The sequence below is a fragment of the Saccopteryx bilineata genome, chromosome 4 (genome assembly GCF_036850765.1).
Source record: "Saccopteryx bilineata isolate mSacBil1 chromosome 4, mSacBil1_pri_phased_curated, whole genome shotgun sequence".
Taxonomy (NCBI): Eukaryota; Metazoa; Chordata; class Mammalia; order Chiroptera; family Emballonuridae; genus Saccopteryx; species Saccopteryx bilineata.
The window spans coordinates 158,773,278-158,788,553 of NC_089493.1; the positions used below are offsets into that span (position 1 = coordinate 158,773,278).

Here is a 15,276-nt window from a genome sequence, read left to right on the forward strand (position 1 = left end):
TGAGCACCATTCTGTGGGACCCAAGTAGACAGCTTTGACCTGGAATAGCTTTTCTCAGCCTTGGCACAGTTGAAAATTGAGACCAGGTCAGTGTTGGGCTGGGGACAGGGGAAATACTGTGTGCAGCAGGATAATCAGCAGGACCCCGGCACCAGCAGTAGGTGCTAGTAGCAGCACCCCCCACACAGCTGTGACAGCTGCGGATGTCTCCAGTGGAGAGCTGCTGACCTTGAGGATGGTTCCACACAGCACTCATCCTGACCCCAGGTCTTCTCGCAGCTTCTCATTTCTCATGGATCCTCTCCAGTACCTTCAGATTAACTCTTGCCTTGTCTGCTACTTACTTGGTTCCCTCTGTCTGCATACCTTGCCCTTCCTCTTGGGTCGTCAGGTCTCTACACCAAGTAGGGTGTGACTCTGCTTCTTCCTTTTCCTCTTCTGCCAGACAGCTCTGGTTCCTCCAGCCCTGCAGGGGCGCTGCAGAGCCCTTCTCCTCCCTGGTCAGGTCTCCCTGGTCCTAGCTGCAGAACTTTTACCATCAACCTCAAGAGAAAACAGTAACTGATAGTTGAAATTCTGCTTCCTGACCCAAACCTTCATGAGGATCTGCCTGCATACCCACCCTCGCAGTCTTCTCAGTCCTATCTCCTGACGAGCCTCTGCATGCCAACTCCTCCCTTCCCCAGAGACCTGCTCTGTCGCCTGCTCCCTCTGGTTCTCTTCCTTCTGTCTGCTCATCAGCTTGCAGGCCTTTCATCTTCCAGTTTCATAGCTCTATCAAAGCCACCTCCAAAATCCACCCTACTGCTTCTTCCTTCCCAGCTGGAATAAAGGACTTTGGACGGGCGCTGCATTCATGGTGCCCTCTTCTCCTGAGTAGGGGGTAGAACAGCCCAGGTGCTCTTGTGTTTGTCCCTAATTTTAACAAGCCTCTCCGGAACCTGACCTGACTGTCTAGATGGCACACTCACCTGGATTGCTGGCTTTTGTTGCTTGACCTTTACTTTCCACGTTCTGTCACATTAGTGTGCTGTGGACAGATGGCAGTGGCTTGGCTCTGGGACCTCCTGTGTGTTCATTACAGTTGATCATCCTTTTGATGTTAGCCAACATGTCTTAGAAACTGAAAAACTATCGCCTCTTTCACTTAAAGGTTAGCCACAACACTTTTTGGTAGATAAACATACTCTTCCTAAGCAGAGCACTGGACCATGGATAAACATGTATCTAAGAGGCCACTCAGAAGCCAGAATGGGTCAGCCGTCCAGCTGCTGGCCAACATGTCTCTGCCACCACACTTCAGGGAAGACTGTCTGAAGCGGTGTTTACTGCCAGTCCCAGCTGAGGGGAAGAATGCTTGTCTCTAACATTGAGTAATCCTGGGTCCTTTTATATTTGCCAGGTTCTTGCACGGCACCAAGAGGCTGCAGAGCTGTGACAACAACTCACCTTCACTGTAGACGCCTCACCACCGCCGTCCGCAGTGTGTCTGCTCTCTCTAGTTCACTGTAGATCCTCACCCCCATTCGCTCACTCTAGTTTGTGGCCTGTGGGAAATAGGAAAGGGGGAGGCACTATTTTCATTATTGCTGGTTTTTCCCTTTTATGTGCCATATGTTTTGCATTCTGTATCTGAAAGCAGTTCTTACAGGAATAAAGGACTTTGTCGAAGCTCTGACCTGCTTGTCCTTTCACACATCACTGTCCTTGGCACACCTGCTTTCCATTGCAGTCATCATTCAGCCCTAAATATTAGGGCCCTTTTCTGCTTCTGTGTGTATTTTCATTGTTTTATCATTTAATCAAGTCTTTTGTAACAGTGGGAAGGGGCTTCTTTGCAAGGTCTGACTGACCCCAAGGCATTGCCCTCTGAGGTGTCTGGATGCTTATGGCCATCTGAATAATAGCAAGAGGTCACTGTGGTGCCCAGCATGCGCAAGTGCTCTGACCATTTATTGGGATATCGTGTGAAACAATGTTACTTTGTCTGAATATATGTTTAATAACACATTTCATGTGCACATCCTTGGTGCTCTTCTAAGTATTCATGAATACAGGTTTTCACATCCTGCTCCAGCCTTCCCATGACTGCACCCCACCCCCAGCTTTCAGCTTTCAGGGGAAACAACTGGGAGTCAGAAAGAGCCTCTGTCTGGGTCAGACAGCCGTGTATCAGGGCTCTGCCTGTGAGGAGGGGAGAGGCCGTGCTGAGCTCAGGGAGACGGTAGAGCTGAGGCCGTGGAAGCTGGCGGGTAAGGAGAACGGCTGGTGGGGACAGGAAGGAACAAGTACAGGGCAGTTCTTCAGGGTCCCACCTGTGACCGAAGAGTGAGGGGCTCTGTTAGAAGGGCCTGTGGGTGAAGAGGACAGTTGCTGTGTTTTGTTTCCAGAAGAGATGTGCAGTTGGGGTCAGATTGACGATCTCCAGGTGAGGTGAGGGGGAAGGATGGTGAGCTGACTGGGCTGAGGGTTGGGCTAGGAAAGCCATGGGTGGACAGACAAAAGGAAGAGTTTTGAGGATTTTTTTGTAAGAAAATATTTCCTTCAGATTTTGAGTCACTAAGGACGGGAGGCTTTCTCAGTTTGTCCTTAAAAGCCAGTCTGTCTTTGTTGTCCTTCAGTAAGGGGGCGCCATAGCAGGGGTCCCTGCACCTTCTGTTAAATCAACAAACCCACAAGGAAACAACCCCAGTATAAGTAAAATCTATAACCAAGCTTTAAAGGAAGAGATGAACAGGGAATACTCAACTCTTACAGCTTTAAAAATTAAAGATGGGAGCATATCATTTTGTTCTTTCTGAGTAACCAGAAACAGAGAAGCAGAAGCGCCGAGGAGGGTGGGAGGGTAGGTGCCAAGCAGCCGCTGATCCCCGGCCACTGCTGCTCCCCTGGCCACTGTGATCCCAGGCTGCCGCTGACCCCTGGCCACTGCTGAACCCAGGCCTCTGTTCCCCCAGCCACAGCAGACCCCAGGCCACTGCTCCCACAGCAGCTGCTGAGGTCACCACAAAAGTCCACCTCCAGGCCTGACCTGTGGTGGCGCAGTGGATAAAGCGTCAACCTGGAAATGCTGAGGTCGCCGGTTCAAAACCCTGGGCTTGCCTGGTCAAGGCACATATGGGAGTTGATGCTTCCTGCTCCTCCCCACCTTCTCTCTCTGTCTCTCTCTCTCCCTTTCTCTCTCCTCTCTAAAATGAATAAATAAAATAAAATAAATTAAAAGAAAACAACATAAGAAAATTAAAAAAAAAAAAAAAAAGTCCACCTCCAATCAACTGCCCCTCTCATCCCTTGACCAAAGCAGCCCATCACAGGTCACATGACCTTATCTTTTCTGTCACGTGTCAAACCATCAGCCTCTTGTTCACCCTACATAGAACAGGCCTAGAGAACTTTCCTAAGCTCCCTCCTCCTTCCTACACTGACCAAACCCTCAGCATTCATGGACCTCCCAAAAACCCAGCCAGAAAGTAGGCAGATGTACCCTTGTAGGATCTGTTATTTATGTCAGACCTAAAGGGGTCTCTATCCCCAAAAAGGATTGAAAGCCTAGTTCTGGCATTTGTTAGATACAGCCAGCTGTGAGCAGTTCCAACTCAGCACATGCTCAATGGTGGTAAGGAGCCGTCATCCCCCTCCGAAAGCACTCACAGAAGGGTACAAGGAGCCAGAAGCAACATGATCATGCCTTATATGTATATATATTGATATATACCACATGGCTTCAGTCTCCACTACTGTTTGGTGACCTCCACCTCTTCAGTAAAACCCTTCAGATTTAAATGAAAGCCTTCAGGGATGACTGGGTTCTAGTTCAGTGAATACTCTGCAAGTTTCAAACTAGATTGATAAATTAGGGCTTTAAGATCTTTATTCTTATCCCAAAGAAATGGATGTGAGGCCACTGCGTGGGCATCAGGTGGGTGGCTGTGTATTATTCAGGCTGAAGCTATCAGCACAAGTGTTTTCCAAATCCCAATTGAAACAATGAGTTTTCTATACCTTTTTTAAAAATCAAAACTATTTTTAAACAGTTGTATATAACTTGATAAGCTTGATAAACTTTAACTTTGTTAAAGTTTAACAAAGTTTTAAAGACATGTCATGGTTCATTTTGGTGTCTTACTCAAAAATTTTTTCATCTTATGCCAATACTCAGGTTCTAGTTCCTCCAAAGGCACCTAGAATGTCTTGCCTCCCCCTTCCCTGGTGTGGCTGGGACCCTGCTTCCCCCTGTGCCTTCAACTCGACCTCTCAGAGCTGCTGTGAGTGCTGCTTGAGCTGAGTGGTGTTTGCTGCAGCTCTCTCAGCACCTTCTCTCCCTCCCAAAGGGCACAAGTTCCTTTCTAGGATTGTAAACCTTCCATGGCTCACTTATTTCCAGTCGCAGGGATATGACTTTCTACTTTCCTGGAAAAGAGAGAAATAATCACCTCTCCTCTCTCTCCCTTTAACATTCCAGCTGAAAACTTCTGTTACCTCATTCTTAAATATAGTTCATCCTAAAAATAGGCCCAACTACCCTGCAATTTATACAGACATTTAGCATAGGTTGCTTAGAAGTCTTTTTAAAGAATGTTTTAAATGACATTTAAACAGAGTTCCATGAAACTAGTTAATTATACAGAGAACTCTTCACCTAAAATTTGTTATAACATCTTTTTTAAATTCTAATTTTCTTGCTTTAACCATTATAGAAAACACAGCTGATATATTAGGTGTAATTCATTGTTTTCATTCTTAATAAATTTCCTAAGTTTCTTCAAATCTTTTTTGGAAATTGGTGAAATAAAAAGACCAAACAGCTCAAACTGCTTATCAGTTCTCCTTACACAATCTTTCTGATATATGAGAATGGGTTCAGGTCCTGACTGGTTCGCTTAGTGGTAGAATGTCAGCCCACCATGTGGACGTCCTGGGTTTGATTCCTGATCAGGGCACACAGGAGAAGCAACCAGCTGCTTTTCCACCCCTCTCCTCCCCCTCTCTCTTTCTCTCCTGCAGCTATGGCTTGATTGGTTTGAGTGAGTTGACCCCAGGTGCTGAGAATGGCTCCCTTGAGCCTCTTCCTCACGCACTAAAAAATAGCTCCATTGCAAGCATGACCCCAAATGGGCAGAGCATCAGCTCCCAGACAAGAGTTGCCAGGTGGATTCGGTTGGGGTGCATGTGGGAGCCTGTCTCTCTACCCGCCTCTCACTTGGAAAAGAAGAAGAAAAAGATTGAGTTCACGAGATTTTCTGTCAGCTATGTTAATACAATTTCTTTGTATTTTGACCTAATATTTTTTCAGTATATAACTCCTAATACAGTTCTCCACTCTTTTATAGGCATGTTTTCCACAAATCCTGCGTGGATCCCTGGCTTAGTGAACATTGTACCTGTCCTATGTGCAAACTTAATATTTTGAAGGCCCTGGGAATTGTGGTATGTTGCCTATTTTGTTACTACTTTTCTGCAGTATTGCCTCTAAGTGTAACATAGCAGCACAAGTGGATGGTTACGTCTCAGGAGAAAATGCTGGCTTTCTATGCCTTGTAGCCTGGTTCATCCAGCAGGACCTTCCAGCCCAGCTCAAGGTGTTCCTGGAAGAAAAGGTGAAGAACTGTACTTGCCCACCAGAGGGCGCCTCTGCTGGGTGGTGGTTATGTGGTGAAGAACTGAGGTAGAGACAAGGATGTGATTCTTTTTCATTCCAGTATCTTTTTTTTTTTTCTTTTTCTAAGGAATAGACTATAGACTTTTGACTCAATTCCAGTAGCAACTTTTCCTGTGTTTAGCATAATGTAAAACTGTTATCACTTATGTTCCTTCCTCTTGAATTTGGCTTTACTCTCCTGGGCATTGGTAAATGGCAGGCAGCCAAGGTGGGCAGTATCTGCCCCGGGTGAACCTTGACCCCTGGCAGGAGCTTTGGTCAGGGAGCACTTCATCTCTGGCCAGGTGAGTCAGCGCTGACCAACTGAGGACCTTGGAGACTTCCTTTGTTCCAGGTCCTTCCTTAAAAGAAGTACATATCCAGGATTATTGCTTTTTAGACCAAAGAAAAACCTTTTGGTCTCAAAAAAGTGAATGAATAATTTTTTGTGTGTGTATGAATAATCTTAAGGAGCAAAAAGTTTAGTTTGATACCAGTAGATGAATTCCTCATTTTAGCTTGGCAATCCAAAGAAGAGCTTTGTGTTCCTGTTTGAAATATGTCCTCAGGTGATTATTTCAGTGCAGTCCTGAAATGGACCTTCATGCCCATGCATCCTCTGTCCTCAGAGACCCTGTCACCAAAGTTGTTTCATAGGGCTTCTCCACTGGGTTACACAGTGCAGGTGTCTCCAGACATTGCCAAATGTCCCTTGGGGGACAAAGTCACCAGCATTTGAAGGATTTAACATAGATCTGCATCATGTCTTGCATGTAGTGGGCACTTTGGGGAATATTAGCCCCTGTTGTTGCTTCCAGCCTTTTTGCTTGTTTGTTTTTTAAATCCTATTCTTTGAACTGCTAATACTTTTTTCTCTGTTTTTAATGAAAATCCTTGTAAAATATAAGCTACCAAATTCCTTACATAAAAAGAAAACATAATAAACCTAACTGACTGGGTGTCATTATAAGCACTAGTATTACACTGTGCTGTAAATTTTTTAAATTGGGCTTTGGAGTGATCTAGGAAGACGAAAGTCTTTTGCCCAGGAAGCCATTTGTATTGGGTTTCATTGACTGTTACTTATCTCAGCCACCATTACCAACTCTACTTCTAATATGCTGTCTGCTATTGGCTAAGAGAATGAAGGCTGCTAGGGAAACCATATATCCATGTTTTTAAATCAGAAGATTTGCATATCCACTTTTCAGCTGGTAAGCTTTGGCCATGAGGCAGCTCTATGCCTCTCCTTCAAAATTAGGTGCTTAGGTTTTGAAAGTTTTCTTATAGCTCAAAAGTCTTTTCAGTGTTATCTGCTTTGAGTTTTGAGCTTTACTTGTATTTAAAGGAAGATATTTAACTGACAACCAGATAAATGGGACATTACAGAGATGTTAATAGTATGAAAGGGGTGTTGCATGTTAACTGCTATCCTGGAGCATTGAGCCAAAGTTGCACACTTGACTGTCAGCTTTATACTAATGACCCACTCTGCCTGTGAGCCACGTTCACAAGGTTGTCATTTCTTTATAAAGATGAAATATCCCATTTTTCTCAGTTCTGTGATGGATTTTGGTTTTCCTCAAGACCATTTTTTGGATGAAATTACATGCTTCTTTTAAAGAAAATCTCTTGGGAAAGAGGGAAAAGGGTAGATTGGGAGAGAAATGAGAGGAAATTCCAGGAAAATACTTGGTGAAGTCTTTTCAACACGTTGTCAAACCTTTAGAAGTTGTTATTTTTACAAGTACTTTTAATCTGGAAATATTTTGCAGCCAAATTTGCCATGCACTGATAACGTAGCATTTGATATGGAAAGGCTCACCAGAACCCAAGCAGTTAACCGAAGATCAGCCCTAGGTGACCTCGCCAACGACAACTCCCTTGGCCTTGAGCCACTTCGAACTTCGGGGATCTCACCTCTTCCTCAGGACGGGGAGCTCACTCCCAGAACGGGAGAGATCAACATTGCAGTAACAAGTAAGTGGGCCCTGTGCCCAAATGGCAGGTTTGCTGCTACTATTTGACATACGGTGACAGTTTCAGAGGAGAGCTGAAGCAGTCACAGGAGCAGTCATTAATCTGTACCTGAGAAAGTAATGGATGCTTTTGTTAAAACAGCTGTTGGGGATAACAAAACCTGCTTTATAATAGGGAGCGTGTGTTTCATGTGGAATTGATAGGAGTGGCTGCCACACGAGCAGTTTTTCAGGGTTTTGTCTCCATGGCTCTTTACAAACCTGTTTTGAAATGACTGTAATGCAAGCACGCATTTTAAAGAGTTGTGTTGGGATGTGAAGAAGGGTGGTGGCAGGGTAGGATGGGGCAGGGGTGGGTGGGATGACTGAGCACCAGTGCTCTCTAGTTCCCAGGCTGCCAGCAACCTCGTGAAAACCTAATCCAGAATCTGAACCTAAAAACTTACAACTTTAAGAACAGCTGAGATTGCCTGTGGCTGCTTACTTTTTATGAAGTTTTTTATGAAGTTTGGTGTTTTGACAGTTAGCTCTTTGGTATAATTATATATAAGGTGGGAGAAAAGCCAAAGGGAAATCTGCCTTAAATGCTCTTGAGCTAGTTGTGAATGTCATCATTACTTAATCCAAGTGTTTTGATGGCCAGGCCTAAGTACGTGTGAGTGTCTGGCAGGCGTGCATGTGGCCTTGTGGACATTCCTGTAACCAGCCAGCTATTTTGTTCAATTCCATTCCTTCCTTGTTATTCTCATCTAACAGCTCTTCACCCCATCTTGCACCACTCTGGTGCTGCCTTTTCTAGTCCATGCTGTTGCTTGCCTCCAGCTTCAGGCCCTAAAACAATGAGGCTCTGCTTACCTCAGTCAGTACGGCGGTAAAGCTGTTAAAAAAGATATTTCCCTTCACATAGTCAGGTTCGTGTGGTCTGTCCAATTACTGTCTACATGCCTGTCACCAACCAAAAACTATTAGAGAATTATTTTCAGTTATATAATAAGGAAAACTAGTCTTTGATATGGTTTGACTCATTTCTGTCCAGTGCCCAATGACTTGTTTTAACAGTATTTCATGTTTTCCTGCTTCGCCATTTAGGTTTTATGGTCTAAATTTTTAAAAATTGATCTAGTAGTAATGAAGATGAAAGCTGTTTGTTTATTACTGAGTTTTTATCGGCCCTTCGTTGATCAACATTTATTGAGCACCTACTACCACATTAAATACTGAGTCCATTATGTTTTATGTAGAAATGTCTTTTCAAAATCTTCTATTTTGATGATAAAAAATTACTTCATTTATGAAATTAATTATCTTTAGCAGAATTTATGCATGTTAATAAAATCCACGTGGTTAAATTATACCAAGCTGCCTCGATTTTCCCTTGAAGCTCTGTGGTGATGTGATCCCTGCGCACACTCAGCCAGCCGTGCGCATGCGCTGTGTACGAGGCACTGTGCTAACGTCGGAGGACTCGGCGGACCGCACGGCTGCTGCAGTGGGTCCTTGCCACGATTCTCCTTAGCCCATTCGGTGTTGCTACCACGGTGTTGACTTCCTTTTCAGCATGAGTTTTATCATTAAAATTCTCATGTATATGGATGGTACATTAAGAATTCAGAAGCATAGACATAATTGAAATTCTAAAAGTTAGTCTGCTTATCATGTATAAAAGTCTAAGAAGAAGAAATGTGAGAATGCTGTATTACACTTCTTGATACTGATAACCAAGCATTTCTTAATTTTTTTAAATGTCAGTATACATTTTTCCTGACTTAAAATATATCTGGGTAAAATGGAGGATTTTGTATGGGTTCTTGAATGTTTATTTTGACTTGAATAAAAACGTTATAAATTCACTCTACTAATGAGAAATTTGTAATCCAGGGAGCAGTGACCACACTGTTATTTTAAAAGAATGACATTGCTAAGTCTTAACATAAACTGAGGTGGGCAGAGAATCAAAGATCACCAACTTTAAGATCCAATGAAAGTAGAATCACCTTTTCCTAGAAAAATTCCTAGGCACACACTGTTTTGCACAATTGTAGGATTCATGGAAACCAGTTTGAAAAACATCCATGTTACACACAGCTTTTTGCATATATAACAGTTGGCATTTCAAGCATGAATCTCTCGTTGCCTTACTGCAGATATATAGGGAATTGTACTGTGTGACACTTTGTTAAGCCAGCTATAGTATACTCTAGAAAACATTTTAGAATTCAGACTTTCAGGATGTTAAATTGGTTCTCAGATTATTTTTGAGATTCTCAGTAAATACTATGTTTGGAATGTTATGATACAGACTTGGAAAAGTTAAAGGAAAATGTACACTAACGCCTAGATCTAGAGCGAGACCAGATAAACATGCTTAAAGTTCTGTGTACCAGAGGTTTCCAGCTCCTTGATGGGCCAAGTATCTTGTGAGTCACCTACCCTTCCTACTACTAATGTTCACAGAGCCAGAACTGCCAGTGCTGCTTCCCAGTCGGCGGGGGGGGGGGGGGGGGGGGGGGGGGGGGGGGGGTTGCAAGGGTAAGGTTTCTAGAAATACCAATAACATGTGCTTTTTAAGATTTGAAGTAACCCAGGCGTAAGAGAACAGAATGTAGATATGAGTGCTGTGGAAGGCCAGCCTGCAGATTGGTTGGTGAACCCACAAGACCTTTGGGAACCACTATTCCATATTTCTAAGCCAATCTCTAGTAATGAATGACATAACCATGCAGGAGTGACAATGAAGAAAGAAAGGTTATATATTCAGCTAGTCCACTTTACTGTCACTTAACAAGTAAAAAGTCTCTGTCCATGTGCAACTTTATATGCATATTTTCATTACATGGCTTTTGATGGCCACACTGCTCACAGACCTCAGGACCTGAACTGGAAGAAATGTTTGGGCCATGCTTTCCTCTCTCCCCTGCAGCTTTCTCCACTCCTTCCACTAACCCTCTCCAGTTAGTAGCTCTCTGGCAAACCTCCTGCTACACTTCCTTGGGCCAATCTGGGCTCACACCTCCGTTGACGTCTGCGCCGTTGCTTTTGAGGGAAATGTTGACATCGATTTGACTTAAGCCTTCTCCCCAGAGTGATTTCCTCCCTTTCCTTTGTCAACAGAAGAATGGTTTATTATTGCCAGTTTTGGCCTCCTCAGTGCTCTCACACTCTGCTACATGATCATCAGAGCCACAGCTAGCTTGAATGCTAATGAGTAAGTAACAAATTGTTTTTTGGATTGCATGTGCCAGATGATCCCAAGAAAATATGTAATTTTTATAAGGATGGTGAGAATTGGCTTTCACCAGTTTCATACTTATTCTGATGGAATAATACCTAGCAGAATAATTTATTTCATGAACAGTAACTCAGATTGGGAGTTCACCTTGCTCAGCAACAATAGCTCACTTGAGAAGAGATACAGGGCCTTCCTTAGCCACACAGAGTGAACCAACAATATAATGCTGCAAATGCCGAGGGAACCCGTACATTCTAGGATAAAGCATGCTCATGTCCTGATCACTGGCAGGAACAGCCCTTCCTAAGTTTCTGTCAGACTTTCCCTGGAGTCTGGTGTGTGGAGCACTGATATCCTGGCTGCAGGTCAAGGAACAGAGACTTGGGTGTTTAGCCTGCAAGAAAGAAGACTGTCAGGGAAAGAAAACAACTGTAAACGATATTTCATAGGGCAAAATGAGAACCTTTGTTAAGGGAAGAGCAACTGTCAGTGAGGCTACTACTCATCAGTGAAATGTTTGCTGTGGGGAGTGCCCAGGACTAGGAGTCTGGATGTCACTTCTCAGGCTGCTGAGAGGTTTCTCAAAGGATGAAAAGTTGAGAACTAACTGTTAGGGGTCCATTTTGATCCAGTGATTCTCCAAGATTAGCTTTCCACAGGGGTAAGATACACAAAAGGGTTTTTGTTTTGTTTTAAATTTGGGTCATCTACTATAGGCATTACTCAATCTTTCACCAGTATTCAGGCAAACAAATTTGAGATGGAAGCATCCCTGGGACACTGCCCGAATCTGAACATAAAAATTGTACAGGTAGAATTTATGTGCTGTCCATATTGTTATGTCTGCTATTTTAATTGATTCATATTAATCAAGCCCGTGTAATTGATTTAATTTAATGCTCATTGTTCAGCCATAGAAACTATGGGCAAGTAACCTCCACTCTAGGGACATGATTTTATTACCTCTCACCTGGTCTGTTGACCAGTGATGTGTTGGGAGGATGTCTGGCCAGTTGGCATTCTTCAACCTTCAGATGAATAGTCTTGGCCTCATCCAACAGGTCATCAGCTGGCTGCTTCTGTTGGGCCCATCTGATGCAGTTTTACTTCAATACAGCACAGTGTTAACTGCTCCAAGTCCAGAGGCAGACTTACCTGGATGACTTCCTACTTTTCTATTTTTTGCTTGAAGTTATATTTATCTGAAGCTCATTTTAGTCATCCATAAAACAGAGATAATGGTAGGAGTAAGTGAGAAGGTTATCGTGTGAATTAGCATGTAAAGTGCTTAGCACAGTGCCTGGTACATAAGAAGTGCTCAATAAATGTTAGCCAGTTAATTCCATTGAGCTTTTTAAAGTTCATTGAGTAAGATAGCCATCTGTTTTTTGTCATTTGGCAAATGAACGTACTTTTCCTTCACAAAATGTAATACAGAGTCATAGGAGCTCTGTGAGTGCCTGTGATTCAAACCACAATTTGGAGGGAAATATTTATTTCACCTGCAGTTATTACCTCTTTTGTTACTCCCATACCAACCCATCAGATGAGATGATTTCACAAATGAGTAAAAACCAGTCACAAAAAATAGTGACACTATGAGTGCTCTTAGAGAATTTTAAAGTAATTTAATGGCCATCTTGCTGCCACTCAGAAGCTGCCAAGTGCTCAGTTCATGAATCATATTTTAAAGCATGCTCAATAGACATGTTACCTATTAGCAATTAGAGTACCTAGGACATAATATTTCAGCTCCATGCATAAATGCCTGCATGACTCAAAATCTAAGTCATAGATCTTAGATCCATGTCTTAGTCCAACCCTTCTCCCATTAGCCTTGACACTGCAGTTACTCATTTGAATGTTATTTCTGTGCCTTTAATCGAAACCACCCTAAAAGATGAATTTCAAGATCCCATTTAAAGAGAACTTGAGAGAGTGTGAGAGTGTGTGTGTACATACACACAAATAGATGCATGAAAGATGGTCACCAGGATATTATTAATGGTGATTATCTTAATTTAGTAGACTTATGGTGTATTTTTCTCCTATTGTGCCTTTATGTGTTGATTTTTTATAACATGAACTACTTAATTTTTTTGTGTGTGTGTGGCAGAGACAGAGAGAGTCAGAGAGAGGGACAGATAGGGACAGACAGGAAGGGAGAGAGATGAGAAACATCAATTCTTCGTTGCGACACCTTAGTTGTTCATTGATTGCTTTCTCATATGTGCCTTGACCATGGGCTACAGCAGACCAAGTGACCCCTTGCTCAAGCCAGCGACCTTGGATCCAAGCTGGTGAGCCTTGCCCAAACCAGATGAACCCGCGCTCAAGCTGGCGACCTTGGGGTATCGAACCTGGGTCCTCCACATCCCAGTCCGACACTCTATCTACTGCGCCACCGCCTGGTCAGACAACTACTTAATTTTTTTAAAAGCCTTTTAATTGTAGGAGGTAATAGTTACTCAATGTGTCTCTGCAAAATGTTGATGAAAATTTTTAACTCCAGAGAAAAATTTATTTTAGCAATTAAATTTATAAGTATTCTTTATTATTGAATTTTTAAAAATCTATCTTCCCTTTTTTTGCCTTTACCAAAAACTTAGCCAAAATGACTTGCCTTTTCAGTTTAATAGCTCTTTTAATATTTTAGGTAACCACATTCATTTGTCAGTCTGTTACAATTCACTTTTCTGACAGTATTACACTGAACTTGTGTTGTGATTTCATCAAGACCTTGACACCATCTAGTCACTTGTGAAAACTTGTGAGCAAGATGAAGCAGTGCTGGCCAGACATAAGGGCAGGCATGTGGCACCAGCAGTGAGTGGCTGCTGCCCCCTAGGGGTGAAAGCACTGCCACCTCCCTCACCCCTCTGCAGGGTTACCCAGGGCTTGATGCTATTGGCTTAATCAGGAGTCAATCAAAAGTTCATTACCTGGGTTCACCCCCTTCTATTGTGGTGAAATACTATTTATTTAAGTACTCAACCATGATTAATTGTGCTTTTAAATTTTTTTTTTTTTTCATTTTTCTGAAGCTGGAAACAGGGAGAGACAGTCAGACAGACTCCCGCATGCGCCCGACCGGGATCCACCCCGCATGCCCACCATGGGGCGACGCTCTGCCCACCATGCGGCGACGCTCTGCCCACCAGGGGGCGACACTCTGCCCCTCTGGGGCGTCGCCATGTTGCGACCAGAGCCACTCTAGCGCCCGAGGCAGAGGCCACAGAGCCATCCCCAGAGCCGGGCCATCTTTGCTCCAATGGAGCCTCGGCTGCGGGAGGGGAAGAGAGAGACAGAGAGGAAAGCGCGGCGGAGGGATGGAGAAGCAAATGGGCGCCTCTCCTGTGTGCCCTGGCCGGGAATTGAACCCGGGTCCTCCGCACGCTAGGCCGACGCTCTACCGCTAAGCCAACCGGCCAGGGCCTGTGCTTTTAATTTTTTAACACTGCAAATCTAGTAAATTTTGAGACTTTGCGATATACACAGGATAGTAGTCAAAGAAGTGTATAAAAACAAGGTAAATATATTTTTAAAGGTTTTTTTTTTTCCTAAGATTTTATTTGTTGACTTTATAGAGAGAAGGTGGCAGGGGTCAGAAGAAGCATAAACTCATAGTTGCTTCACTTTAGTTGTTCATTGATTACTTTTCATATGTGCCTTGACTGGGTAAGCCCAGGGTTTCAAACTGACAATTTCAGTGTTCCGGGTCAACACTCTATCCACTGTGCCACCACAGGCCAGTCAAATATATTTTTATATATTTGCTTTTTATACCTGTTTCTTATTACCTAAGTAAGCAAGGTTATTGAAGTTTAATTTCCAAAGGAGGTTTTCTTCTCTACTTTCTTATTCACATAAATATTGTTAAAGCCTAGCATTTACAGGCTTATATTTCTATCAAGCTAATTTTCTCTCAACATAAATTGTTTTCATTATCTTTTATTTAAGGAACAAGTTACAGAAGCTGTGGGTGATATAGGAGAGATTTTGAGTGGAGTGGAAGGGATAGCTAGGCATCCTCTCAGCCCATTCTCGGTTCCTAGTTTTGGATTCATGGAAATCATGTCCTAAAATTTGCATAGTGTAGCCCAAACATTCAAGACTGAAACAGTCTCAGCAGGAGGAAACAAAAACGAATCTGCGGTGGTTAGTGTGATGAAGTAACTGGAACAAGTGTCAAATCCTGTAACGTTACCCAGGGCCCAGCAGCCCTGGTTCCGCATCAGCCAGTGGGTTCACGCTGTCCCACTAGTACCCCTCACAAGCTGTCCTCCGTGGGATCATGGTAGAAACGTCTAGACCAGATCAAATAATTGATATCCCTTTTACTCTCAGTATTTCTGGATTGCTCTGTGCAGTCTTGAAGAGAACACTGGCATATCTCAATATAAAAGGGTCTGAAAACTTAATCATTTGAT

The 15,276-nt window shown here is 43.3% G+C and overlaps 1 protein-coding gene across 5 annotated transcripts in view; it reads left to right on the plus strand.

The window, feature by feature from the left end:
- RNF130 (ring finger protein 130) overlaps nucleotides 1-15,276 on the plus strand; it is a 154,058-nt gene that overhangs the window by 98,827 nt on the left and 39,955 nt on the right. For 3 of the 5 annotated variants that reach the window (XM_066272457.1, XM_066272458.1, XM_066272461.1), the window contains exons 6-8: nucleotides 5,331-5,427; nucleotides 7,414-7,618; nucleotides 10,729-10,822. In XM_066272457.1, the coding sequence (XP_066128554.1) occupies nucleotides 5,331-5,427; nucleotides 7,414-7,618; nucleotides 10,729-10,822 (396 nt within the window). Of the gene's footprint in view, nucleotides 1-5,330; nucleotides 5,428-7,413; nucleotides 7,619-10,728; nucleotides 10,823-13,098; nucleotides 13,166-15,276 lie in introns of those variants that run through there. The other 2 variants (XM_066272459.1, XM_066272460.1) reach the window with 2 other exon arrangements.